General features: G+C 38.8%; 1 protein-coding gene across 4 annotated transcripts; it reads right to left on the bottom strand.

Annotated features, from left to right (window-relative positions):
* Positions 1–641: 641 nt before the first annotated feature.
* On the bottom strand, positions 642–27,942 carry usp2a (ubiquitin specific peptidase 2a). Of its 4 annotated transcripts, none has more exons than XM_055196354.2 (14): positions 27,772–27,942; positions 25,893–25,982; positions 20,767–21,469; positions 9,456–9,506; positions 7,149–7,272; positions 6,928–7,039; positions 5,542–5,652; positions 5,398–5,462; positions 5,215–5,318; positions 5,040–5,117; positions 4,860–4,938; positions 4,555–4,662; positions 4,050–4,170; positions 642–1,732 (listed from the first exon to the last, which is right to left on the bottom strand). In XM_055196354.2, the coding sequence occupies exons 3-14, from the start codon at positions 21,421–21,423 to the stop codon at positions 1,657–1,659; spliced, it is 1,686 nt and encodes a 561-aa protein (XP_055052329.1). In that variant the 5' UTR covers positions 21,424–21,469; positions 25,893–25,982; positions 27,772–27,942; the 3' UTR covers positions 642–1,656. The 4 variants fall into 4 exon arrangements, with proteins under 4 accessions (XP_055052329.1, XP_055052327.1, XP_055052328.1 ...); XM_055196352.2 differs by lacking the exon at positions 27,772–27,942 and adding an exon at positions 26,371–26,511; XM_055196353.2 differs by lacking the exon at positions 27,772–27,942 and adding an exon at positions 26,301–26,455.
* Between the last annotated feature and the right edge of the window lie 20 nt (positions 27,943–27,962).

Here is a 27,962-nt window from a genome sequence, read left to right on the forward strand (position 1 = left end):
CTGATGTCCTGTTACTAAAATAATGTGAGCCAATATTAAACTATTGTCCAACACTGAATTAACATAACATGAAAAATCATAATATTATTATTACTAAGCTCGTTTTTCTATGCTTTTCATACATCTATTAATGTAAAGCTGCTTTGAAACAATTAACTATTGTGAAAAGCGCTATATAAATAAAATTGAATTGAATAACAGGAAAACAACAAGAAAAATCACTCAATAGTCAGTCCTACTTCAGAAGTCTTTGTTTTTGAATAAAATCACCATGCATCATATTTTTCAAAAACTAAAATGTAACATTTGTGGTGCTCAATATTTTCCACACATCCCATTAAAAAAAGTTTAACATTTAGTTGGGACACCCATTATTTTATATACCCATACCATTTCTACAGTATGATGAGCAATTTTTAACACAAAACTATAGTGATGACTTTATATAAAAATGGTTTATTAGCAACTACAAACCATTCCAAACTTAATTCCCTAACTAATCTCTTGGTAACCTTTTTCTAAAGGTTAGCCCCTCCTTTCACTTGCCTCTTTTTTAAAAAATGTGTTTAGTTTAGTTTGAACCCCATTTCATTAAAATTTGTGTTTGAAACAACACTTAAAACAAAACACAACCCATGTGGAACATTTTAGCAGTTCATTCTTCTAAAATTTATTCATTCATACATACATACAGATATATATATATATTTTGACTGCCACTGCGTGACTCGTATCACATCAGCTCCTGACCTGTAAGCATAAATAAATGCCATTCTCGTACCTTTATTAAATAAACTGAAAACAGTAACGGGTCATTTTCAGCACCACTGTGTAGTACATTCTCTGTATTGCATCATATATAAAAATATACAGATTATCTTTTTCAAAACATTCTTTCCATGTTGTTCAATGGCATGAAATCAAGGATAAACAAATCCATACTCTCAGCACTATTTCCCCTCCCAGTTCTCTTATCTTTCGGACCACATTTCCATTCACAGCATATCAAAGATCAGTAGCAGGCACACATAATAAAAGTCACGCCACAGCCACACGCTGTTCTCTCAGACTCCCGTGACTATGCGACTCCATCAGGAGGTGGAGAAGAAAGAGAGATGAGGAAAAAACTAAGCATAAACAGGAAGAATGATGGGTTAGGGGGTGAAGAGAAATAACAAACGGGCAGCACAGCTTCGGTAATTCCTCAGCAACCCGACAGGGTCATAGTCATAGAGGACAAACAGTTTCAAAAATGTTAAATCAGAAAGAAAATCCAAAACGAAAAGCAAGTGAAACCAGAGTTTAATATTGAGGCGTTCTTGAACAAGATGAAGGCGCATTTGGGATAAGAAGAGTTCGGTTTCAGTGCATAGTAGAGACTTCTGAGTCACTTGGGGTTATTGCCTGATGATGATTGCCTGTCAGCTGCCTTTACACTCACACACATACACACGGAGACGTGAGGATATCCTTCGACTCTTTAACACAGCTGTGGAGTGTGAAAGGGCATCGTGTGCACTTCTCCCGAGTGACCAGCAGAGAGTGATATTCTTCTGCATTGCTCTAGAGGCCTCAAAGGGAAGCAGCATTGTTTGTAATGTGCCTTCAGCCCACAGGACTCAAGTTATGCACTTTATCTTTTTCCACAGTCTGTCCTTAGTGTCCAGCTCGCTCGTAGAACAACACGTATCCGTCACTACTTCGGACTTGGCTGGCGGACATTGGCGTGACTCTGGAAATTAAGACAGACAGTTGAGTTCTCATCCGAACCTTTTTTAAAGGTCATAAGTAGCATCGGCTATAGCCAACAATACATTGCATGAGTCAAAATTATGGATTTTAAATGCCAAAAATCATTAAAGATCATGTTCTATGGAGATATTTTGGAAAATTCCTACCATAAATAATAATAAGGTATTTGCCAGAATGCTCTTCGGACAAACGCTGACAAAAATACCAACAGGCACATAGTAATGCAAGTGTTAAAAGAGTTTGACGACCAAAGGCAGAAATGCATTTTAATACAGCTATTTATTATTAATTAGCCAAGTGGACAGAGTTATTGACTGAAGTCTCAAAATGCTCAAATATTGATGATTATTCTGCTTAGGAATGATATATCGCTTTATCACTACTAGAAAACAAGCCTGTGAGATTGGCAGCATTTTTAATGCAAGAGTGAGTGGGAGGAAGGTGAGGGAGCAGGCGTGAGAGAGGAGGAGGAGGATGGGATGCACGAAAATAATAGCAGCTGAAATGAAGCAATGCAGTATATTGCATCTATACACATGGCTGTAGCCAGCTATGAGGCCATCGAGGTCCGGACGTCTGTAAATTTTTTTATATTAAAAAATACAATTTTAAATTTTCTAAATGACTAATTAGTAATTTCAAACGAATCACATTGGCATCCGCGTATATAATTAAGTTTGAACAGTTTACTGTAAAGGGTAAAAGAGATGGACTGAAGCTGGCGGCCGCGGGTGCAGCATTCGCAATGTTGCCAGATCCCATTGTGAAAAATCCTCTTTAGATGTAGTGTTTAATATTTTAGCAAGTAATGTGACACTTTAGGAAATGTATAAAGTAAGAGTGCATGTTACTGTTAGGGATGTCAAGCGAAAGACAAGGTCTGAACTCATTTTTTATGGCCTATTTTGTTTGTTGTCGTACTAATATCTGGCAACATGGGGTGACCAGCACCTAAACAGTAATCATTCAGCGTGGGCAAGTTATTGCTGACATGATACTACAGTAGGTAAGACACACGCAATAATCATCATGATTATGTATGTATGAAATGCTTTCAACACTAAAAAATAGTAGAAAGTAACAGCCATGATTTAAATGAAATATTCCAACTATGTACAAACTGGCCATGAAGAAGGCGGTGTTATCTCATACAGTTTAGGAGTTAGCATTTAACAAAGTCATGCTAAAAAGTAACAATTATAAGCACAAAACAAAGTTATTATGTTTGTATAGCCTAATATTGCTTATTAAAACGATTAATATAATGCTATAATAAGCATTGTTGCATGAAAATAAATAAATTATCCACCCCAAGTCAACAGTAGAGTATTTTGTAAATTGTGATCTAATAAATGGGAGATAATAAAACAATGTCCACCCCCCCAAAACAAACAATGTAGCCAAAGTATAAAATGGCAATAAGGTTAAGAGAGAATACTTTTCCCAGGTAATTTCATCGGACGCACATGCGCTGACGCGATACACGTCTGGATCCAAACTTTACTTCCAGTTTCGTTTTTTTAATGGTCTGACTAGTTGCTAAACTGATCTCTTGAACAAATGCCTCGTCGAAAATAACAAATGTTTTAGTTTCCTAGGTAATCTATGTGTTGTTTTTTTGCTTGTTATATAAATAAACTACGTTTAAAGAACTTTTTTGTTATTTATTTTTAGCGGAGTTTACCAGAAGTTACGTGCGGACCATGACAGCCGCTTGTTTATGTTGTTACTGCTGAAACTGTCTATACTTGAATGTATTAATTTCCAGCTCCCCTAGAGTAAAACATCCGATTTTTACCGTTTTGGAATCCATTCAGCCGATCCCCGAGTCCGGCGGCACCAATCTCCGCATAGCTTAGCACAATTCATCGAGTCTGATTAGACCATTAGCATCGTGCTAAAAATAACCAAAGATTTTTAATATTTTTCCTATTTAAAACCTGACTCTTCTGTAGTTACATCGTGTACTAAAAATTTAAAAGTTGTGATTTTCTAGGCAGATATGAAAGTTACTAAGGGGACTATTTCCAGGGGCTGCATAATATCATTAGAGCAATGCTAATGGTCTAATCAGATTCAACGCATTATACCAAGCCATGCCAAAAGTGGCACCGCCACACCCGGAGATCAGCTAAATGGACTCCAAAACGGCAAAAACCAAATGTTCACCTCTAGGGGAGTTGAAAAATGAGCCTACTTTCAAAAAAGTGGAGTGTCCCTTTAACACCCCTGGCTACGGCCATGTCTGTATATATGATAAATCTATACATTTAAAAAAATGAAAGGACCAAAGGTACCTTGAGTCATTATATGTATACCATTCCCCATTTTCAGAATTGCAGCAGTATGCTGTGTAGTGGCCTCCCATAGTAGTGCCTGAGTGATTGGACACTGCATACAAGTTATAGACTGCACCACCTGAAACCAGACAGATGATACACAATGAGACTGAAGCACAATTGTGAACCGGTTTGTGAAATCCAGGCTAAAGTCTCAATCTAATATTAAGAGCATAAAATATTGATTTCACTTTCATTTCAATATTTGACATTTCAATATCTTTACATTATGTAGGACGAGTTTATTTTAGAAAACAAAAATGACCTTATCTGCGTTTTCACCGAATGGATTACAAATTTTGTTAGCTATAGCAACAATGTAAAATATGTAAGTATATGTATATATAATCTCTTGCCCTTATTTATTGCAAAATGCAAGTAATTTTGCATACTTAAAATCTAGCGTGACAGCACCTTCACTACAGTGGCACATGCAAAAAATTCTTTCAATTTCTTTACTCACTGCTTCTGTCCGAGGCAAACTCCCTGAGATCCAGGTCCTTCAAAGGAAAGTTGACAAAAGTTGACAGTTTGCTGGTTCTGACACGAGCTTCTGAGAAACGCTTCAGATCTGAGCAAGTCAAGTGGTTAAGGAGAAAAGATTAAGGAGCGACACACACGACTGACCTTATAGATGCCTAGAAAGTAACCCTCAGCACATTCTCACCCACACAAAAAGTGCACGCGATCTGTGTTTACCGTCAACAAATGCACTCATGCACTCAATGTGACATCATGAAAGATCAGACAGTGTAAGAAAAAGGATACGAAGAACTAAAATTTTAGGGAACTTCTGAACCATGAATTTCTTTGTACATCGCCTTCTTGCTTTGCACCTATAACATGTCTAGTTAAAAAGACAGAGAGAGAGAGAAAATGAATAAGATGTTGTTTTACAAACACATTCCCACTATACTATAATGTTAAGAATGAATGAGTCTGAATTACCGGCTTCTCGTCCCCATCCAGCACATCTTCTTTAGTAAAGAGCCTCATACAGTCCATAAGGCTCACGTCTCCATAGCCCTTAAGGCAGAGGAACACTATTAAAACCTACTCTATATGTAAGGAATAATTGACTGAGTGCCTGAATGTATGGGCATATGCCAGGCAATGAACTGACCTTGGCGATAGGTAAGGAAAGATCCCAAAAGGGATCAAAGACAGTGGAACAATAGCCACATTCACTGCAAGTCAAAGAGCTCTTCAGCTGGCCTACGAATAAGTCTGGAAACAAATACATCAAAATGAGCAATAGCACTTTAAAGAAACATGAAACGCTATACTGTGTGCATGATTTACTCGCCTACTATTTTGCTGTCTTCTCTTTCTAAGTACTTAGCCCACATCTTCCTCCCTTTCTCATCATCACTAAAGAAAAGATGCAAATATAAGATTTACAAAACGGTTATTTATATAACACGGCATTCAATATCACAAATACACTTACGACAAATGGTCAAAATCATCCACGCATCCCCGTGGCCTAACCGTAACCCTGTTCACTTCGTTGTGCAGGCCGTCTAGCAGAAAACGTAGAAACTCCTGAGCGTCCTGCTGACTGAGGAGCACACGTTAACATGACATGTGACACAACCACAATTGATTACTCAATAATGCTGCGTTCACACCAGCAGCGGCAGAGGCATCAAGTGCAAATGATTTCAATGTTTAGTCAATGTAAAGACGCATTTACGCGCAGCTGGAGGTCTTGCGTTGCGATTTCGCATGTTTAGTTTGCGCGAATGATGCGAATTGAGCATTGCAGCGGGAAACGTGCAAAATCGGAAAAATCTGAACTTTGGCGGGGAAAAAATTGTGCCGCGTTAACCAATCAGGAGCTTGCTGTAGTTGTGGCGTGATTACAGGAAGCGAGCGGAGTCGTAGAAGCCACTCCCATGACGCAAATTTCCGCGTGAATGTCTCAAATGACTAGAATTTCAACCGCGAATGAAGCAAGTAAACTCAAATGTTAAAGCGTCCAACTACGTGCGAATAGCGCTTTTGGTTTGAATCCAGCATTATGCTGCATTTACACCAACCATGTTTCAGGCGTCAAAATCGCGTCTACCGCGCCTAGTTGGCCGCTTGAACAGTTTGAATGCATTCGCGCATCAAGAGCAAAGTAGATGCGCGGAAAAAGCAGGCATTTGACGGGCGTCAGAGGCAAAATCCGCTTCTTGTGGGAGGGGCAAGTGTTATGCGGTTGTCTGTTTGCAAGATGACTGATTGTTTATAGTGTTTATTAATCGAGAGACTTACCGGTTTGTATTTAGTCACCTTACTATAAAGGGAACATAAACGGCGCGGGTCGATAAACGTCACGTGATTCAAAAGTGAAATGTGTATTTACAACTTACCAGGTTGCCCGATGTCCTCACTGACACTCTTCCAAGCGAGGTCCTTTTTATTGCTGTCTCTATAGAAATAAGAACTTGTGTCGTATAGCTCCGGGTGACTACTTATGGACAACATGAATGAGTGACTCCGGGCGGGGCTGCCGCCAAAGCAGCAAGCAGGCTCCTGATTGGCTAACGCGGCACGAAATTCCGCGGCACGAAGTTAAAATTTTTCAACTCGGGCGTTAGCCACAAATTCGCGTCAAATGCAAAATGCACAAAATGCACCATTCACGCGTACCGTGCCATTCGCGCAAACTACACGCGCAAATGAGGCAGAATCGCGTCTTCCGCAAATGCCTCATTCACGCCGCAAGACCTCCAGAAGCACGCCAACGCATCATCACATTGACTTAACATTGAAATCACTCGCGCTTCACACCTCTACCGCTGCTGGTGTAAACGCAGCATAAGAACGTGCAAAGCATGACACTTACTTGTACCCAACAAATCTCGGGGCGAATCTCTGTATCTGTGTTTTGAACTCAGAGGGGCTGACGGCTTCACTGCTTGAAGAAGTCCACAATGTCTGAATGAGCTTGGCAAATTCTGAAATCATGACAAAGTGCAGCTTTCAGTACTGTAGGGTTTGCGGTTTACAAAAGCGATAACACAGACCACTGTGAAAGTGTCAGAAACCTTACTGTGCTGTACTTACCTTCCATAAGAGCAGTGTTTGTGCGGCTGTTGTTGTTGAGGTCTCGACGGTGGGAGTTGTGAAGACAGTAGTCTCGTAAGCTCTGTGTGTTGCTTAGACACTGGAGAATGGAGTTCATAAAACACTAGTGAGAGAGAAAGAGAAAGATGTCTTTATATTTATATATTTACTACAAAACCTACACTGTGTGTGCATGCTCACTGAATAAGCAGCTAAGACAGTGACAAAACAAGTGACACATTACGTCTAGAGTTTCCTAGCCAGACTTAACTGCGATGTGTAAGGATTTATTTTTGGACTGTACACATTCTGTTGCTTGGCAAAAGCGAGTTAAGTGAGTGCGAGAGTGCAGAGAGACATCATGAAAAATAATCATGGCATATGAAAATAGACGGAGGAATCTTATTCATGTCAACCAGATATCGTGAGATTGGACAGTTTGGTTTTATTTCTAGCTTGTTAAATGCGTTGCATGTGGTCTGTAAATCCTATACAAAGGAAAATAAATCAAAAGCTTACTTAAGACACTAATGACAGATTTTGATAAGATTATGTGCTGTGTGAACATGGAAATACTCAAGTTGCATTACGCGGCTCGTTGGAATGCTTGATTCTGACTGGCGTGACATTTGCAGGTTTGTTATTCTTAGATAACAACCACTTAAAACTAATAACACAAGGTAACCCACAATGCTGCAAATCATTTAGACAAGTACAGTTTAATATTACACAAAAACATAAATGTCTTTTAATAACATATGGCATTATAAATGATTAAACCAAATCGTGTGTACATTACATTTGAATGCCATGTCTTATCTTAAAACCAAAAATAAACAGTTTTTCCTCACGGAAGGTCTGCATTCAAAATAAGCTAATAAAATATTTCAAATCAATATTTAATGTTCCTTTCCTTGCGTATAAGATAAAAAGATGTGCTATAAGCGGAATAATGTACAGAAAGCCAGCTGTTATTGTGAAATAAGCTACTTTAGTGTACCGTATTTTACAGTCTATAAGTCGCGTTTTTTTTCATAACTTGGCTTGTGCTGCATCTTATAGTCAGGTGCGCCTTGTAAGTCAGTATGAATTAATTTTGACATTAATAAGGCAAGAGACAACATTACAGTCAACATCCGGGAGAGCCCCTATATGCTGCTTCTGTATTATGTAATTCAATGGATTCAGTGATGTGGAATGACAAATCTGCGAACTTCACGCTAGTTGGCTTGTTTGGTTAATTTAGCCTATTCAAACTCCCAGGTAAGTTCTGTATGGTATGGTTTATCGTTATAATAACTGATAATATTACTTGAACGTACAGACATCTATTCAGCCTGCTGTTCTGTCTGCTATTGTTTAGTTGAATAACTTGCCTTTCCAAATTAAATGTCTGTTCTTTGGCTTGGATTTTGTGAAATAATTTTCTAAATAAAAGCGACGTATAGTCCACAGTGACTTATATATGTTATTTCGTCTTAATGACGCATTTTTGAATGATACTCCAGAGCGATTTATAGTCCGGAAAGTACGGTACACAATGTATTACCACATGTTTATTAAAAACGCATGAATCTTAAAAACGGTGTATGTTTTCAGTATAGAGAAGCAGCTCATTTGCATTTAAGAGACACACACACAAAAACAGCACTTTTTGCTGCAAACTCAAAAATTGGCTTTTTCAGCATAGTATAGTAAACAATCTATAGGGTATTTAGACATGAAATTTCAAAAGGCACATTTTGGGGACACCTGAGACTAATAATACATCTTGAAAAATTGCAATATTAGGTGACCTTTAAAGTTTACACAGGGCGTAAGCGTTAACGCTTCCCATTCACTTTTAATGGGTGATGTCATGCGTTGCCGAGCTGAATTGTTGATCCGTCTGCACCACGGCAGTGCCGTTGCTCGCTGCAGAAGTTGAACATTTATCAACTTTCCAAGCTGCAATGTGTGCGTCAGCCAGTCAGATCGCCTTATGCAAATAACCTAGGCAGGGCCAGCCAATTACGTTTATGGAAGACCGGAGCATGTGTAGCGGCCACTGTGATTGGCTGTTAGCCACGCTTCAGACAAGCCTTCCGTTAAGCGTTAACGCTTACACCCCGTGTGAATGTACCGTAAGTGTGTGCTTTTATTCTCACTACTGGCTTCACCCTGTCTACCATTATGCGGCTCAAAAGGCAGTCCAGCCCTTGGCTGAATCAAAAGATTTAATGAAACTCAAACAAACAGAACACTGTTTTGTAAGCTCAGTGTTTATACTTTTTAAGAGAAGTCACTAGAAGTCATCAAATCACTTACTGTATTTCCCAGATTACGTAGCCCCACAAGGCCATGTGCACTCTTTGAGTTCTGAAAAATGAAGAAGAGATGAAATATTAGCAAAGATCATATACTTGATGTCAGCAACAAGTTTGAAAAGTCACACATTTTAAGTAAGCTGTCAAGTTGGGGTTAGGGTGAACTTCCTCAATTGTTCCTGGAAATGAAAAGCCATTTAGTTAAGTTATCATCTGTGTTTTGGTAGGGGTGTGGTGCAGAACATCAAGTTATCTGACACAAAGTCATTTTTTCTGTCATGTCAAAGTAAAGCAGAAAAAACATGATCCATGGTAAGCCTGGCTTATTTATCTGGTGCTGGCCTGCCTACTGGTTCACATTGATCAAACTTGTTCGCACAGCCTCAGTTATTAGTTTTGACCCGTCACAGCAGATAATTCAAAGGAGAAAGCTGTTTATCCATCTTATAACTTTCAGCAGTATGCACTGCTACAAATAACAGCAACAAATTCATTAACTGGGTATTATCTAAATCCATGCCTTAATGGAAATTTTAGCTCCACAGTCTGAAACACACGTCTGTGCTCCAAATTCCTGTTAACCACCTTCTGTGATGCTGATATTTTCCAGAGTCATCTGCTTTTCGAGTCGGCTTGTTAATGTGAAGTTCCCATTTCAAGAGAAAAGGCTCACCAGCCCAGTTTGTCCTAATCTGCCAAGTAATATTAACACTTCTAAAAACAGCACTCTAAAAATGTTATTTTTGACCCATGTTGGGTAAATATTGGACAGAACACACCGCTGGGATAAAATTGACCCAATGCTGGCTGGGTTGTTTGAACTTATTATAACAACATTGGGTCAATTTTAACCCAGCATGTGTTCTGTCCAATATTTACCCAACATGGGTCAAAAATAACTCATATAGCCCTTTTTAGAGTGCTGTTTTTTGTAAACACCCTGAAAATACCTCTTAAAGGTAAAGGACAATGAGATCAAAACATATTGAAAAAAGTCCTTATAGAAATTCCATTGAGTAGCATAATTTCTAGGCACTATTTCCTATTTCCAGTAGCCTGCTTTCTAAGGGGACAGGTCTGCTACAAAAGCATAGTATTGTTTAGAAGTCTTAGGCCAAAACCAACTTTGTTGTTTTAGCAAAGTTTTAATTACCAACCATATTTTTTCAATTTCTTTATCAAGATACATAAAAATGTGTACATAATGTTTTAGAACAAAATGTCTTCTTCAGATAAAAGTCAGTATTTAGTGAGACCTTTCTTGGCACTAAGCACACCTCAAACAGTGCTGAAGTCATTAGATGAGAATTAGAAATTAGGATTTCATTTAATTTAGGTTTAAGAGAGAGCCTGCATGTTCCTGTTATTGCTCAAGTGTAAGGGGAGGTCACACTATACACAAATTAAAAGCAACCTTTTCAGTTTGTGTGTTTTTAATACTGCATACAAATGTCCTGTATCTTCTGGTTGTATTCTATTAAAGAGACTAAGAAAAATTATATATGGTCACCACTAAACCATTGCAAAAACAACAATAATGGTGACAGTACTTTTGCACAGTAGTCCATGTTGTTTAAAACAAAGGAATATTATAATGCACTTATAATACAGGCTTGTATATTGTTGATATGGACAGACATAGTGATTTATGTGTCAAGTCCTTCTTTGTAACATTCCTTTTGTTCACTGGTGGCCGGGAATGCGGAAGTGGGTCACGGTGTACTGTTTGAAATACTCCCCATTATAGAGGTGAGGGAGACTAATCCTGCTTTTATAACAGTTCCCTGTGAGAAGAAAATGTGGAGCAAAAGCCCAGATAAAAACCATCCAGATTGACAGCTCTAATAGAAACCAGCTTACATTGTTCCTTATTACAATTGTGCTTGACTGTTTAGTGTTTATACTGTCAGTGTAATGTCAACTTTATTTTCATTTCTGAGGCATTTCCAACTTAATAATCCCACACATCTTCCCAGTGAAAGTTTGTGAGGTTTCCTTGAAACACTTTTTCCACTCCAACCTTTATTCCATTTAAAACAGAGTTAGGAAGTGGTGAATAGTGGATAACTGCTTAGACTCTACACTAAACTTTTTTTAATAACTAAGTAGGTACAACTGACAACAAAAGCACAGTATCTACAAACTGCTTTTTTTGTCATTTTGTTCCTGCGTACTGAGGACACGCCTGTGCTTTGACCACTGTGGTACAGAACACACTCCAGAACCTCCTGTTCCCGAAAACCAACCACCAGGACAAGGCACCATTGGTACTCCAAGTTCTTGACAATCACATAACACATATCACACTGCCAGCTCACGGAGGGAGAAGTGACTCACGAAAGGTGCATGAAGAGAAGATTCGGGACCCACTAACACAGCTCCCTCTAATCTTGTGCCTATAATTGCACCATTTACCAAAACTTTAAACAACATAAGTTACATAACTGTCTAGTAAAAAGGAATTAGAAAGCATGACAGGATAGAGAAAAGGCAGTGTAAAGTTATGAACTACTCCGGTAGTAATAAAGAAAAGTTACTTATACAAGTTATTAGTTGATTCCTTTTTAGTAAATACATTAGGCTTCTCATAAAATTTCCTGTCTAACCAAATGCTCTCTAGGCACTAAAGCACCTTACCCCGCCCCCTACATTGTGCAAAATTTCTACCTGAAATCACAGGTGCTTAAAATGAGGGACTTGTAAATACATTTACTACTTTATGTACATAGTGCACTATGAAGAGGATCAGAAATGATTTAGATGTAAATATGCTTTTCATTGGGGTCTGATATCGCGTCAGTGTCGCACAAGCCGCTAAAACGCACATACATAAAGCGCTCTGGTCCAGCGTAATAGCCGAGGTTCAACCTTCCGATCTCTCTGATGAAGCCAATACGGAAGTGACTTAAACTGCAATTCATCGACTGGCCGCTTGAGGCTGGCTCCAAAAGGAAGTCAATTCCCATAGACCACCATGTTAAAAATGCCCAACGTTACAGTAGAAAATGATATATTTACAGCCTGTTACAAAAAGTGTTTTTGGCCTGAAAAGCTAATTTTGTCCTTCATGACAACTGTGGGGGGTGATTTTTTTGTAACTCACCCGTTTAAATTATATTAAGCCTTAAACTTCTGCATAATTAAGGGGTAGCCATTTGAGTGACGGGTGAACGCCACTGCTGTCACTAGAATCGAGCTAGGCGGGCATGGTTTCAGCAACCAGCCACCTCAGTTTCACCCATGTCCCGCCTCTTTACCCATTTTCTGCGAGTGATTCGCGGTGACGCGCGGCCGAGATGCGACGACAGGCAACGACTACTTTTAGCTTCAAAAACAATCTTCACAAACCAATGGGTGACGTCACGGACACTATGTCCATATTTTTTACAGTATGATAATAGCACAGAGCAGATCATATGCTTAGCTGGACTGTGTCATAAACGAAACGCTACTGTTATTTAAAAAAGATTGAGGGTCTTCTCGATAGTTACCCACTTACTTCCTGTTTTAGTAAAAATTACGTCACCACATCAAATAATGCTGCAAGTTCCAAAGCACTTTAGTGGGCCTTTAAAGATTTGACGTCACAGGCTGGAATCTGGAGAGAAAAATATTTTGATCCGCTAACCGAGTATGCTTATATCTTCAAATTGTGAATTTTGTTTTGGAGCAGATTTAATTTGGTTATCAATGGCGGCACAACAAAAAAGTCACGTGCGTTCCTGAAACCCATAAATAGACATAACGTGAAATAGACTCATACATTTCATGAGTCTTTCTGTTGCTCAACTTCTAAACTTCTGTCCTTATTAGTGTCAAAGACCATTTAATGACGTTTAATGAGGTAGCGGTTCTGGTGCCGGTGGGATTATGCTGATTAGTCAAAACCTGACACAAGACTACTATATTACGTAACAACGAACGAACGGACATCTATAAGAGCCTCGTGCGTCACAAATCCGCTCCATATAGACTGCAGTCATTAAATTCTGTTCATTATGCCGTTGATCTTACTGACTTTATAGCTATATTTAAATAATGTCGAACAGTCTCAATGAACATCTTTTATGATCAAAATGACCAATGTTATACCCCAGCATTGCATCGTATAGCTTTTATATGTACAGCCACGTACAGATCATTAAAGCGTTTGTTCATACCTTGGCATGATTAATTAGAAGCCCAACGAATGTGGAAACCAGCATCGAACCGGACACAGTTGAGTTTTTCCGCCTGATGTCGTGTTTTAAAAGTGGGAATGCAGTCGCCGGTGGCTCCTCTGGGATTGTGACCGTGTATGATTGTCGCATGCTTGGCATGTTGATTCCTCTGTGTCGTCTAAAAAACAGCTTCAAGATTTCGCCACTATGTACGTTCTTGCATCAGATGTTTCAAACGGTCATACAGGTAACAGTAAACAAACTAAATAGGAAAACACCTCAAGAGCGGTGCCAAGCATTGGCAGAACGTAACATTGAACATAAAAACGAACAGAACATTGTCGCGCTGACTGACTCGCTAGATTAAAACATATTTTTTAAAACTTGTCTTTAAAAAGTCAAACATACGACGAACAATACCTTTAAATATCAAATCAGACGAGCTCTTAAAGTAGATAGAGGTACAAATAGCAGCAGTGAGCTGAAGCTGTCAGATTGAAGGCTGAAAGCTGCGCGCGACTCCAGCCTCCAGCTCAATGCCTTTTTTACTACCGCGAGTCCCGCCCACACGAGCTCTGCGCGCGCGCTTCTACTGTACGTCACCGAGGGCATAGGGTTAACACAGTGGCCATTTCTCTAGATTGGAAGAATTAAGAATTATAAAGTTCACTATTATTCTTTGTAAGTTTTAAATTGTTGTAATATGCTTATGATTTGCGAAATAAATGTTCAGTTAACTTAAATTAACCAGGCTTAATGACGTATGCAGCCTGCATATCATGAGACCTCCGGAGGCTGCAGTGACAGAGGTTTGCATTAATGATGTGCCTGTCGATGACTTATTTTTAACCTATCACTTTCAGTACATTAACTGCTCAAAAAAAGCACAATCTACGTCAATTTTAATAATATTCCTGACGTAAGACCTCAGGTAAGCATGAATTTAACAGCTAAAAGCAAATGTGAACTTGCCCTCTCAGTCTTAGTCACGTCAATCTGACCTTGTTAACTCACCAACAGGTGACAACAAGTTATTTGAGAGAAAAAATAAAAAAGTAAAGGCTAGTTGTTTGTTACATTCGTACATTAGATAATCCGAGGACATAATGGTCCAATAACTGTCAACAATGGTAAGAGCAAAAGTGGGACAATATGTATTGTGCTTTTGAGCTGAGCATGAGCACCAGTTTAAATGTCTCACTTAAGTATTAGAGAGATGCATTAAACTTTTCATATAAAAGTGGGAAAGAAATTAGGACATGGCATAAACAGACTAAACCTCTGGAGAGAACAACAGACTGAGGCTATTATGAATGGTTATAAGCTAGTAGGTTAAATGCCATCAGCCGCAAACCTAAAGTGTCTGAAAGCCCACTAAAAGTAGTATGAAAGTTACATAAATGAGAACATGCACTTTAAAGGGCGACACACATGAAATATTCATTATCTTTATTAGTAAATTACTGCCGTGCATTTATTATTATATCTTTACAATGCTTATTTTAATTTAGGTTAGTAGTATGTAATTTAATGTATACATTTCTTTTAATGCTTATTGCCAGCTATATTTTATTCATGCCATATTTCCCAGAAGTAGATTTAATATAAACCACAGTATGCAAAGTGTGCTAATTCATGTCTATGTGTACACAACAAACAGCAAAAGAAGACATTTCCTCGACATATACATGTGTACTTGTACAGAGCGAGTGACATTCTGACTTCTGAGTATCATAAGAACACAGTGAGCATGAAAGTTAAAGGAAGCATGATAAATATGTTCGTTGAAATGCGTAATTAGACACCCTGAATGAGAGCCAGAGATCCATGGATAGTCTTGGCTTTCAGCCGAATCACAATCTGGATCAGGGCACCATCATAATACAACTGTACTGGTAAACTTGCAGTGCTGACAAAATGCTATAATGTGTGACAATTCTTAAAAAAACAATATATAGGTGACCAGTTATAAATTACTTTTTATATAATGAAGTGCTAAAACTCTATATAAGAATAAACGCAATAATCAGATGTACACGTTTTGTATTAAAAAGCACCAACGGTCCAATTCATGATTTTACATTTCCTTTGGTGTGTAAGTGTGTATTAGTACATGTTAGCGATCTGCAAAAGGTACAAACTCCAAAGTACACGATGACGCAAGTTATCGTCTCTCACGTAAATCTCTTTTCTTGGACTACAACAAACACACTGATTGTAGGCAAACGTTTACTTCCTGGGATTGGTGATGTGGACAAGACCGACATTATAATAATTCCTCCCGCTTCGGACTCAGTCTATAAGTTAACTCCTGTTAACATTGCATTGTGTGTAAATCTTTCAAACATAATAAGGAGGCACCACATTTCCTGCTGACGTCAGAGGTAGTAAGACCAATCACAATATACAGATTAGCTGGCCAATCAGGGACACAGAGCTTTTCAAACCTGTGCGTTTCAGGAAGAGAGTGAAATCTGGCGCTACAAAAATGTACGGTATGTTGAAATGAATGTGTTTTTTAACCATAAACCACGAGGACACATTGTATTTTATAAGCAATGAAATAGGTGCTCTTTAATGCAACAAGTTTGAATAATATGAAATATATAAATTGAATATATAAATTGGCAAACAAACTATTCCAATAATTATTAATGACAGATACATTTTAATGTAGATTTTATTTATGTACTTTGCATCTTATATCTATTTTAGTCTGTTTGTTGGCTCCTTAGACAAAATGTTAAATGCTGTCTCATTTTCCAGCAAGCAACAGTTGTCATTTCACCGTCTAGGTTAACTATAGACCCGGCAGTCGATAGTCGATAGGTAACCCATTCTGGCCAAAACAAACTTGAATTTGGTTACGTCATTTTGGTCAAAAAAACTTGCGAGATGTATGATATTCTCTCATGCATGCAAAGTCAACCTTGATTACAAAGTGTTGCCTTGCTTAAGCTTTTTAAGCGCGTCTTTTAAACGCAAAACTGCTTGCTGGGTTGTAAATCACTCAGGATAAATGCATCTGCTAAATGAATAAATGTAAATAAGGCTTATTGGTTTAGTAAACAGCGGAACAGAAACACTTTCATAATACAGGAGAATATGTGATGATTACAGTGAAATAAGTAAACCAAATCTCAGTTTAGCAACTTTATACAGATATAATGTTAAACTTGAGAAAACACTGGAAGGAAACTCTGTACCGAGAATTTATTCCTCACTTGAATGTCCTCTTAGAAACATTGTGCGAACAGAATAAGAAGTTCTGAACTGTCCTCTGAGATCCAACGACGCTGCCAAAAACCATGTGCCATGTGTTTTAGGGCTCACTGAATGTGTTTAAGTTAATGTTGTGGAACAGCCTACATACTATACTGTTATATAAAAATCTTGGCACAATGACTAAGTAGTAAAAACGTGACAGGAATTGTTTGTTCCTCCTGAGCTACAGAAGTGCAAAGTCTCTCTGTTTGAGACAGATGCATCATTAATAAAACCACTGAATGGAGAGAGTGGGGAAACTGTGTTAATGCTGGCCCAGCCACACAAATGCTTTAGGTAACACTAATCCTCCATGGCTGGGAAACCACAAAATAGTTTGATGGTAGTTGCCGTCTCAAAATGATGAAATTTGGTCAGCAAAAATAAACCAGGATCAGTACATAGAGAAATAATATAATAATAAAAAAATTATATAATATTAAATAGATATAATAATTAATATAAAAATGTTAATCGATTACAACATTTTTTATTAGATTAATCACACCCTTTAATATTAAACTACCTGTCAAAATGATTTGCAGGATCCGGATTACCGTGTGTTATTAGTTTTGAGCGATTGTTATACAAATGGGACCGTGTAATAATCTCTTTTAAACCCTCTCATCCCCATGGCTTAAGTAACAATTAAGAATAAAGAAAAACATAAAATAAAGCTTAGACATCTATTAAATTGGATAAACAATAAACTGCAATATTCTGCTCTTTTTAAAGCAACACTATGTAATTTCCATGTAAAAATGACTTACAGCTCCCCCATGTGGTTGAAAAGCGCAACAGTGCCTGGTATCAGACACTCTTTTGCAGGCAGGGGGAGGGGCGGGGCTGTGTGCTCTACCCTCCACCGCCACTTTCAGAGTGTGCTTGTAGCAGCTAGGAGGCTGCTCAGGTTGCAGCAACAGAACAATTTGTCAAGTTAAAAGTTGTTCTATCACTGAAATAATTTTAGAGACATTATTTAAAGGTAAAAAACTACATAGTGTTGCTTTAAAAGTAACTGCAAATAGCCTAGCATCTTATACCTTCATTTCTCCACAATAGCCTATGACATGATATCTGGAGCATGGGGATAATAAAATTGAATTTACACAAGCACTCAGATCTGCACTCTTTGAACTGTTTGTTATTCTCAGGTGTAAAATAGTCTACTCTAGAGTCTAGACAAATCTGTAAAATATCAGATAGACCTGACACGTCAATGCTACTTTTAGCCTAGGTTCACTTATTAAGAAGTTGCTTAATTTATGACATAAGCAGCAATTAATTGTAAGCAAAAGTTGTAGACTGTCTTCCACCTGGCATAATAGCAGCTTTAGAAGTTTAAATCCAGTAGATGTGACAAACATATTTCACAGTCTGCCATACAAAAACAGATCCCTGCTACACTTGGTGCTAGAGATGCATATTGTGAGGATTAATATAAAGCCGTTTCTTCTTTAGTGCCACTTAGCAGCAAATTAAGTACTGTAGACAACATTCAGAATGAAATGCTGTTTTTAATAATTATTAATTAAGTATACAGCTATCAAATAAAACATTATACAGTACACTACAATATCGCCACATGACCTAGAGAGATAGCATATTTAATTTTGAAAAAGGCTAATCTAATAATGATCTTGGAAATAAAAATGCTTGCTTTGGTTGTATCATTTCTAAAAAAAAGTTTAAAATTAAATAAAATTACATCTGATATTACTTCTTTCTCTTTTGCACTGGAAGGTGCATCATGTTGATTACATTATAGGTTACAAGATTCATGAGCTGCTCTAATATACAGATATACTACACACATTATGACAAATGTACATCATCTGGATAGTGTGGATGTGGATAATCTGGCATTTGGTAGTGTAGTGTAGTATATGTTCAAAAACAAATAGCTTTACTGTTGGGCCGAACTGTTCCAAAGCCAGTCTTTTACGATTGTTAGACTGTACTAGCATTATCACAGCTAAAAGACCTGTCACACTGTGGGATTTCATTAACGTTAGAATGCACAACAGTAAAGATAGACACATTTTGTTGTCATAAGAGAAACCACACTGCAAGATTGTGTCTCAAAATGTCTGACACTCCCAGCAAAAATGTTATCGCAACGGTCATTAATCGGCTGAACATGACAAACTAGCAATGCAGATTTTAGGAATACAGAATTTTTTAGGATTTTCAAAATTCGTCTCAGACAGCTAAGATATGGCTACAATCCCACAGTGTGCACCCATCTTTAGAAGTGCAAGGAATGGTTAAAGTTATGTCTAAGCATGGTTGTCAATTTACTTTGTTATGTATGACGTCATGCGCAGCTTCCGGGTCCAACGATCTCAAATGCCGCAAGGAAATAACAGGAAATAAAAAACTACACTCGTATCATAATGCAAAACTACCAAAACCGATCCTAGTTTTTATCCCCATAAAAAATCAGAGATGACCAGACATTAATGATACATACACACCAAACACGGGGCATCGCGTTACTCGCTCTAGATTATTTGCTGGATTTAACGTTGTGTCATTCAAATTTTTTGCTCGAGTTGAATATTTTCAACCGTGGATTCACACCAGCTGCGTTTGAGGCGTCAAATTCACGTCTACCGCGCCTAGTTTGCTGCTTGAACAGTTTGAGTTTTTGTGCTTCATTCGCGCGTGAAATTGTAGTCATCGAGACATTCATGCGGAAATTCGGGTCATGGTAGGGGCTTCTGCAACTTCGCTCGCTTCCTGTAATCATGTCACTACTAGACAGGGCTCCAGACTGCCACCAAATGGTGCCATTTTGCCACCAAAATTCGAGAGTGTGCCACTGAATTTTACATCCAGTTGCACAAGTGCAACCAGTAAATTTGACATTTTTTTGTGATGTGACACTGAATTTGAAACAGTACATCGTACTTTCTGCATCTATCATCAAAGTATTTATTAGTAATACAGTGGAAATTAGTAGAAATGTGAATATTTGGTTAGCATGTTGATTTTCGGTGTGTGCCCCTAAATTTTCTGGTTGCGCCCCTAAAATTTTCAGTTGGGGGCCACTGTGCTCCTAGTGAAAAAAGTTAGTCTGGAGCCCTGCTAGAGCAAGCTCCTGATTGGTTAACGCGGCACGTTTTTTCCGGCAAAGGTCACATTTTTCAGCTTGCGCATTTGCCGTGGCAACGCTCAATTCGCGTCATTTGCGGGAACTAGACGCATGAATGAGGCGGAATCACATCTACGAGACCTCCAGACGCATGTCAAATCACTCGCACTTGACGCCTTTACCGCGGCTGGTCTGAACGCAGCATTAGAGGCGAATAGCGCATGTTTTCGCCGCAAACGCGCCCCTCATATCGCGTCATTCGCATCGCCCCACGCGAGGACACCTCTGATCACGTCTTTGCATTGACTTTGTATGTAATCTACTCGCGCAAATCGTTGAACTCGCATCTGGTGTGAACCCACAGTAACTCATAGACATGGATTTTTACGAATTATTAATATATTGATGTCGGAGTTACCGTGTACACTGTGTACAATTGAAAATGAAACTATAACCATATCAGGCTCAGTCACATCAGCATGGAATGGAACGATTATACAATACGAACAGCATGGGACGATGATGGAAAAGCGTCTCTAATCTCCACAATATAAACCGGAAACATCTTTGCTTATATTATAAGAGACACTCGAAACACAGCTGAATGTTACACATCTCTTAGTTTTGATGCCACTCAGCATATCCTCTCTGAGGGCTCTTGTGAAACACTTGAGAAAGGAGAGTGATGCAAATTTGACCAAAAAGCACAAAATAGACCCTTGTGTTATAGACATAAATGAAAACACTGCATTGCGTGCAAATGAGAATATAAATGAGCTGAATACTCTTACCGAAGACTCTCTGACTGGTGAGGTGGAGCGATAGCTGGAGGAATATCGGTTGCTGCTGCTGCTCTTCAGGCCACTAGTGCTGCTACCGAGACCCTCCTGCGTGGAGCTTCGTGAGAGGCCGTAGCTGGAGCGAGAGCTGCTGTAGGACTCGGATGAGTCGCTGGCTCTGCTCCTGTAGGACGGCCTCAGGCTGCTGCTACTGGAGGTCTCGCTCAAGCTCAGGGCCGACAGGTCGTGCGTCAGGTCGCTCTGACTGACCGACTTGCGTCGACTGAGCGAGATGCTGGAGGACACGGGTGAGGTGGAGAGGTAGCTGGTCGGGGCCGGAGAATAGCTATAGCTGCTGTATCCCGAGCCCCCGTTGAGGCCCGAGCCATAGCCTTTTACTGGAGTGCGACTCAGGCTCTCGCTCCGCCGGCTGCCCAGAAGATCAGTGCGAGGGATGGGCCGACCGCGGTCTGGCTCTGAAGAAGAGCTGTAGTTGCGGCTACGGGCGGCGCTGGAGCTCAGGTAGCTGGAGGAGGAGTAGCCTGAGGAGGAACTCTTATAGGGGAGCTTATCCCGCTCATACGAGCCCAGTGAGGAGCCATATGAGCCGTAGTGACTGCTGTATGAAGAGCCAGCGTAGCGCTTAGCCGTGGAGGAGAGGCGAGACATGCTGGGAGCTCAGCCGGAGGTGAAGCGATTTCAGGCCGCATGGACTTGTGGACAAACAGACAATGGAGAGAAAAACTATTTAGTTCAGCTTTGTCATTTTGAATTATATAAACAATCCCCTTTTTGCAAAAACATACTTTGAAGGTTTCAAAGTGTATTTTAGCCCTGAGGTAATAGTACCTCTCTTCAGTTGAGCAATTTCAGTCAAAATGCTGGAGTATAAACACTACCTGTTTTGATTTTTGACTGACTTTGTGTCATGCCCTGAGGTCCCTTGTGTTCTCTGTGCTCGATCCTGAAAACATATTCAGTGCGTAGTAGCATGTGACTCAAACACGACACACATTATGAGGGGTGCATCTTGCGCAATCAGCAGAGGCTTCGTTGCCTGCACGGGACCTTGAATAAAGCTACGGAACAAAATGACCACTATTGTTTTCGGAGAGGCCCGCTTCCGTGCTAAAGGCACTGAAGACCCCGCTGTTTGTATGAAATGAGAGAGCCCCCAGTGCTGTGCTGTGTGTTGAGGTGGCACAGTTTGTTCTTGTGGAGAGACGGGCTCTTGTTCACAAGGCAGTGCAGCATCTGAATAAATAAAAGTATCTGGTGTTGTTGATCCGTGTTGGGTTCTGTGAGAAGGCTCCTATTTCTTTAATCTGTCTCTCTCTACTCTCTCTCTCTGTCTCTCACTCACTCTTTCTCTCTCTGCCTCTCTCAGTGCATCGCTAACAGATGCATCAATAATTCAACACATAGATCTGGGGTAGGCAGCAAGCTGGAAGCAGTCCAAAGCACATGGCAGACCAGAACCTAACATGCTTTCACCAGATGAGAACTCTTAAGACGGTTGTCCATTGGTTTACCATTGTGTTCTCCCTCTTTGCCCGCAACAACAACAAATTACCACAATATTGAGCAAGCTTTATATTATTTAAATAGCAGTAATAGCTGAAAACAAGCCCAAGAGGGCATAAAGATATGTGTGTTACACTTGATTTATAAATGAGGTGGAAACTGATTAACAACCAAAGAAATGCAAACCTGGCAACTTTGACCAGGCAACTGGCAACTTCTCACATACAAATTTGAGGTATATGTTTTTAAGAAATAATATAATATAATATAATATAATATATAGAGCTTGGTGGTATCCCGAGGCATAGTACATTGCAATGCTAAAATTTCTCAGACTGTTGATTCAGCATAAAGGAAATCAAGCCCAGCATGAATGTAGGGATTTTGTCTGAGGTTTAAGGTTGCAGCAGACATGCAGTCCTGTGATGTCTCATAGTTAGACCTGCATGCTGCCTTCATACTGATCAACACGTATGATAAGACAAGCCATGTGCAAATTCATTATTTAACACCATTGCTGAATTTATTCCCGCGGTTTAAAATTGTCTTGGATCTCAACGTCACAAACATTTAACCAATCATATCAATAACACAGATAACTGCATGGATCAGTAGTTTGAGTTATATTTATTATGTATAGCTGTTTTAGCTCTGCTTCTGTGATGCTCACACCTGTGTTAATATCAGCGCTTAAAGATTAGTACTGCAAACGTGCAGTTTACGAATGCATTGAGTGAAACCGAACTTAGAGGTTGTGTGTTTGAAACTGCCAAATGCAGCATCTATTTACATATATATCTATGGTCTGAGGTGGTGCGAACGAGTGCAGGCAGGGACTAATTCACATATTTATTAGGGGTGTAAATCGGACAGTTCATTATGATCTGATACAATATCGATTTTCTCTGAAAGCGATGCGATTATTTGGGGGTTTTTTGGGCGATACATCGACCGATTCTTTAATGCGATTATAATTAATGATTAGATTAATTTATCAATATTTTTATAGTTAAGCAGTTACATTTTTACTTACAAATACAACCAAAATAACATGAACATTTCAATAAACTCTTTGAAAATGGCATCTATGTCCCAATTGGAACATTTACAACAACATACTAACAAAAAATACACTTTTTTCAGTCAAAGTCTTTCAGTATTTTATGCAAAAATGTGCAATAGTGCTGCAGTGGTCTCTTTTCAGGAGACTTTCTACAAATTTCTACCGGTTTATCGTTTCTACCGATTTATCGCCCACCCCTAGTCTGAGCTGTGTGAATGAGTAGAGGCAAGGACTAATTCGCATATTCATATCTGTGGTCCAAGCTGTGTGAATGAGTAGAGGCGGGGACTAATTTGCATATTCATATCTGTGGTCCGAGCTGTGTGAATCAGTAGAGGCGGGGACTAATTCACATATTCATATCTGTGGTCCGAGCTGTGTGAATCTGTAGAGGCGGGGACTAATTTGCATATTCATATCTGTGGTTCGAGCTGTGTGAATCAGTAGAGGCGGGAACTAATTCGCTTATTCATATCTGTGGTCCGAACTGTGTGAATGAGTAGAGGCAAGTACTAATTTGTATATTCATATCTGTGGTCAGAGCTGTGTGAATGAGTAGAGGCGGGGACAAATTCGCATATTCATATCTGTGGTCCGAGCTGTGTGAATGAGTAGAGGCATGTACTAATTTGTATATTCATATCTGTGGTCCGAGCTGTGTGAATGAGTAGAGGCGGGGACAAATTCGCATATTCATATCTGTGGTCCGAGCTGTGTGAATCAGTAGAGGCAGGGACTAATTCGCATATTCATATCTGTGGTCCGAGCTGTGTGAATGAGTAGAGGCGGGGACTCATTTGCATATTCATATCTGTGGTCCGAACTGTGTGAATGAGTAGAGGCGGGGACTAATTTGCATATTAATATGTGTGGTAAGAGCTGTGTGAATCAGTAGAGGCGGGGACTAATCCACATATTCATATCTGTGGTCCAAGCTGTGTGAATCAGTAGAGGCGGGGACTAATTCGCATATTTATATCTGTGGTCTGAGCTGTGTGATTGAGTAGAGGCGGGGACTAATTCACGATGCACGATTTTTGAAAAACGCTTTAGAATAGGTAGTCGGGCTGAATACCAAAACAAACTTGTAGCCAATTAGCCGTAAGGGGCGTGTCTACTAACCAACATGATTGCCTGGGTTGTGTATGTGTGGGGCGGGTCTATTAAAAGAAGGTTCAGATTCTATTGGGGTAGGGGGTGTTTGTTTAGGTGATTTCAAATGTCAACATTGGCTTTCAGAAATCATGCACCCCGCCTTTAAAGCATGAAGAAATTATTTTTTATGCTATTATGATGCTGAAAGATGAGTTTTAATTTATAAAATTATTGACTACAGGGAGACTTTAACCACTCATACCTACTCTTAACTCTAAAATATTTAAAAAGCACACTCCATAAAGGATTGCAGGGTGGGCATCAAAGGGTAAATACAAATTATTTCAAAATCAGTTTTGGTATGCAGAGTTTAAAAGAAGTCGTAACTAGTCGAAACTTAAGGGAAACACCTGTGCTAAATATTTTACATTATATCTATTCTGATCCATTAGACAGATGTGTAGCACCCTAAGCCGTACACCATACAAATATCTAAAATACAAATAATTTACACTTATACATTAGGAAATACTGATGGTTTTATTAGCGACACAAACAATATTTGCAATCACCATGCTGAAGACCTGAGGCAGAGTCTTGGGTACAGCTATATTTACCCTGAAATGTGAGCAGATAAGAGCCCAGTGGCCAAACTGACGCCTCGGCCGCCCCCCTCCTCTCTGACCAAAGGCAAAGTATAGCTCTTAACAATACTAAGTCTGTCGAGCAAATTCAAAATCTACCTTTTATATCTGCAGCTAAGCAATCTTGTTGTAACTGGACCTTTAAACACCATCTTGATAAACCACTAGGTTTCAATAAAAATATTTACAGGTCTCATGATCCAGCCATTACAATATGCATTTGTTAGCATTTAAAAGATACAGAATCCCTTTTAAATTGTTTCGAGTACATATAGACAATAAATAAAGAATGAAAAACACAGATTTGATAATATACTAACAACAGGGCTATTACCTATGAAAAATGATTGAAATTAAAATAAAAACATTGGGATTAACCTATAAAACTAAAATTGCATGACAGGTGCAGAGACACACAAAACTGATTCATGTTTTTTAGTTTTAACAGAAAACCCAAACAATTAGCATTAGGCCAACACACCTAAACCTTTCTAAAGACACTGTAAACATTTCTTGTTGCACTTAAATGTTTACTTAAATTAATAAGTCAATTAAACTTTTGTGACTAGTTAGAAGATGCTATAAATGATAAAAACCAGTCCATTCCATTTTAATCTTTTAATTATACTCCTCATTAGTCAAGAAAGTTGAAATGACTTATTAATTCAAGTTGATTAAACTTAAAAATTTAAGTGCAACAAGGATTTTTTTTTTTTACAGTGTAGTTCTTTGTTAATGCCACAAGCTCTCTGTGTATCATGTGTGCAAAAAGACTTTTCTAGCAGGTGGGTGTTAGGTTCAGGGGTACCTACTGTAAGTAGAGCCGTTCTCTTAGTTCCAATGGTCGGAAAAACTGAGGTGGCAAGTCATAATACCTCACATATGCCGTTTGCCGCTCAAATCTAGAATACAAAAAACCCCACATAAAATAAACATAAGGACTGTATTAAGAACAACCAAAATAAATAACCAAAGAGCAGTATCTATACGTTAAACAAACCATGAACAAAAACATTAACTTAATGTAAAACAGAAACAAGGTATAAAATTATAGGCTATGTGAAAAAGTCCTAAAGCAATAGCGAGATATACAAGAGCATCTTTAAAAACTAAGCTACAGAGTGCTGCATTCCCAGGCAGCAGTTCAAATGCCTTTCCAGATCCTGGTTACACTGAACAGTAAAGAAAATACATCTGATGACTCCATGAATACCACAAACCTCGGAGTGTTGGATACCAGTCAACAAAGGCTTAAATCCAATAAAAGAGTAAAATGGAGAAGAGGCTCACCAGTAGCATTTTCCATAGATCATAGCGTTCTGCTTTGGAGGCTGTTGCCCCAGAATGAGTGGCCCAGGGAGGGATTGTATGTGCACAGTGATCCAGAATGCCAGAGATCATATTACTGAGCTGGTAAATATAGCGATCGCCTATGACCTCCGTGGGTCATTCAACACTTAGCTGCATTCCAATTGTTTTTAAAGCAATAGCATTAACACTTTTTACAGATAGGAATAAATACAATGTTATTATATATATTTAGATAATTGTATAAATACTTTACATATTGTATTTAAATTACTTAAACTTTATTTTATAATTTAGAATAAATTGCTTTCTTATCTTGGTATAAAATAGGGGTTTTCAAACTTGGGGGCCTCCAGAAAATTTTAGAGAAAAAAGTTCAATTAAGTCTTTTTTTTTCCAAAATTAGATTTATCTCCGCTTTCTTACTACATACAGTATATTTCAAAATTGTTTATATCAGCATTTGCTTTGTATTTTTCTAATGTTTTTCCTTATTTCTTATAAAAGTAGCCATGCTCTAAGTGTAGGCAATTATATTTGTTATACAAATTAGATTTTTTTTAGGTAGGGGGTCCGTCACAAAAGTTTCGGTCCTGCCATCATAAAGTTTGAAAAACCCCAGTATTTGCTATGCATTCCAGTAAAAGAGATTCAAGGCAGGATTTTTTTTTCAGTGAGGGATGTCAGTTTGCTTTTCTGAGTTAAACACCTCAATAACAGAGGGAATTGTATAAAATAACTATTCATACAAAGCAAGTGCCAAGAAAAGCCCGTCAGCATAATGCTGGGAGGGTACTAATGGGAGACTTTAATAAGTCAAGTAATTATGGGATATTGTAACCATCCACCACACCCACTACTTAACGTGATACTACTAAATAAACATTTTAGGGTGTGATAGCTTACCGTAGATAACATGTTTTAAGAAGAAAACCGTGGACAAGTTTGACAGAGAGTACGGTGCTCGTCTGCTCGAGCAGCGCGTGTCACGTGATCATTTACAGTGTAACGGCGCTACATCGCTAAACTTCATCAAGAACCCTCACAATACTTTGAATAAAAGTCAGCTGTATATTGATATTTTTTACATGAACAGCGACAGCAGCTGGCTGTTGAGAAATTGAGCATACTTCTTACAATAAAATCACATTTATCTACAACAACACCAAGATTTTAGGTTCATATGAATGTGAGAAATCACAACTCGCTAGTTACTGCCGCAGCACACTGCACATGTACATACAAGACAACTCGCCGATCGATGTTATGTAATTGCTGAAATATCGGGAAATGTCTGGAATCGTCCATGAGTCAGTAAATCGGATTGAATAAATAAAAGAGTGTGGATGTGCAGTGAGAGCATTCATAACGTTACATACTCACCCGAGTGAGTGAGCGAGCGAGACCCTCCTCTTTTCCCCTGCCTGCTCCTTCAAATGAGAGCACCCTTTCATGCGAACCACTTTATTAAGCTGATACACGACAATTCACGGATGCCTTTTAGCACAGCACAAACAAATACCGAGACATTTTTGCCCTTGTAATAATCCAATCTCTTGACTTCTTATCAAAGG

This window comes from Misgurnus anguillicaudatus, chromosome 24, assembly GCF_027580225.2.
Source record: "Misgurnus anguillicaudatus chromosome 24, ASM2758022v2, whole genome shotgun sequence".
Taxonomy (NCBI): Eukaryota; Metazoa; Chordata; class Actinopteri; order Cypriniformes; family Cobitidae; genus Misgurnus; species Misgurnus anguillicaudatus.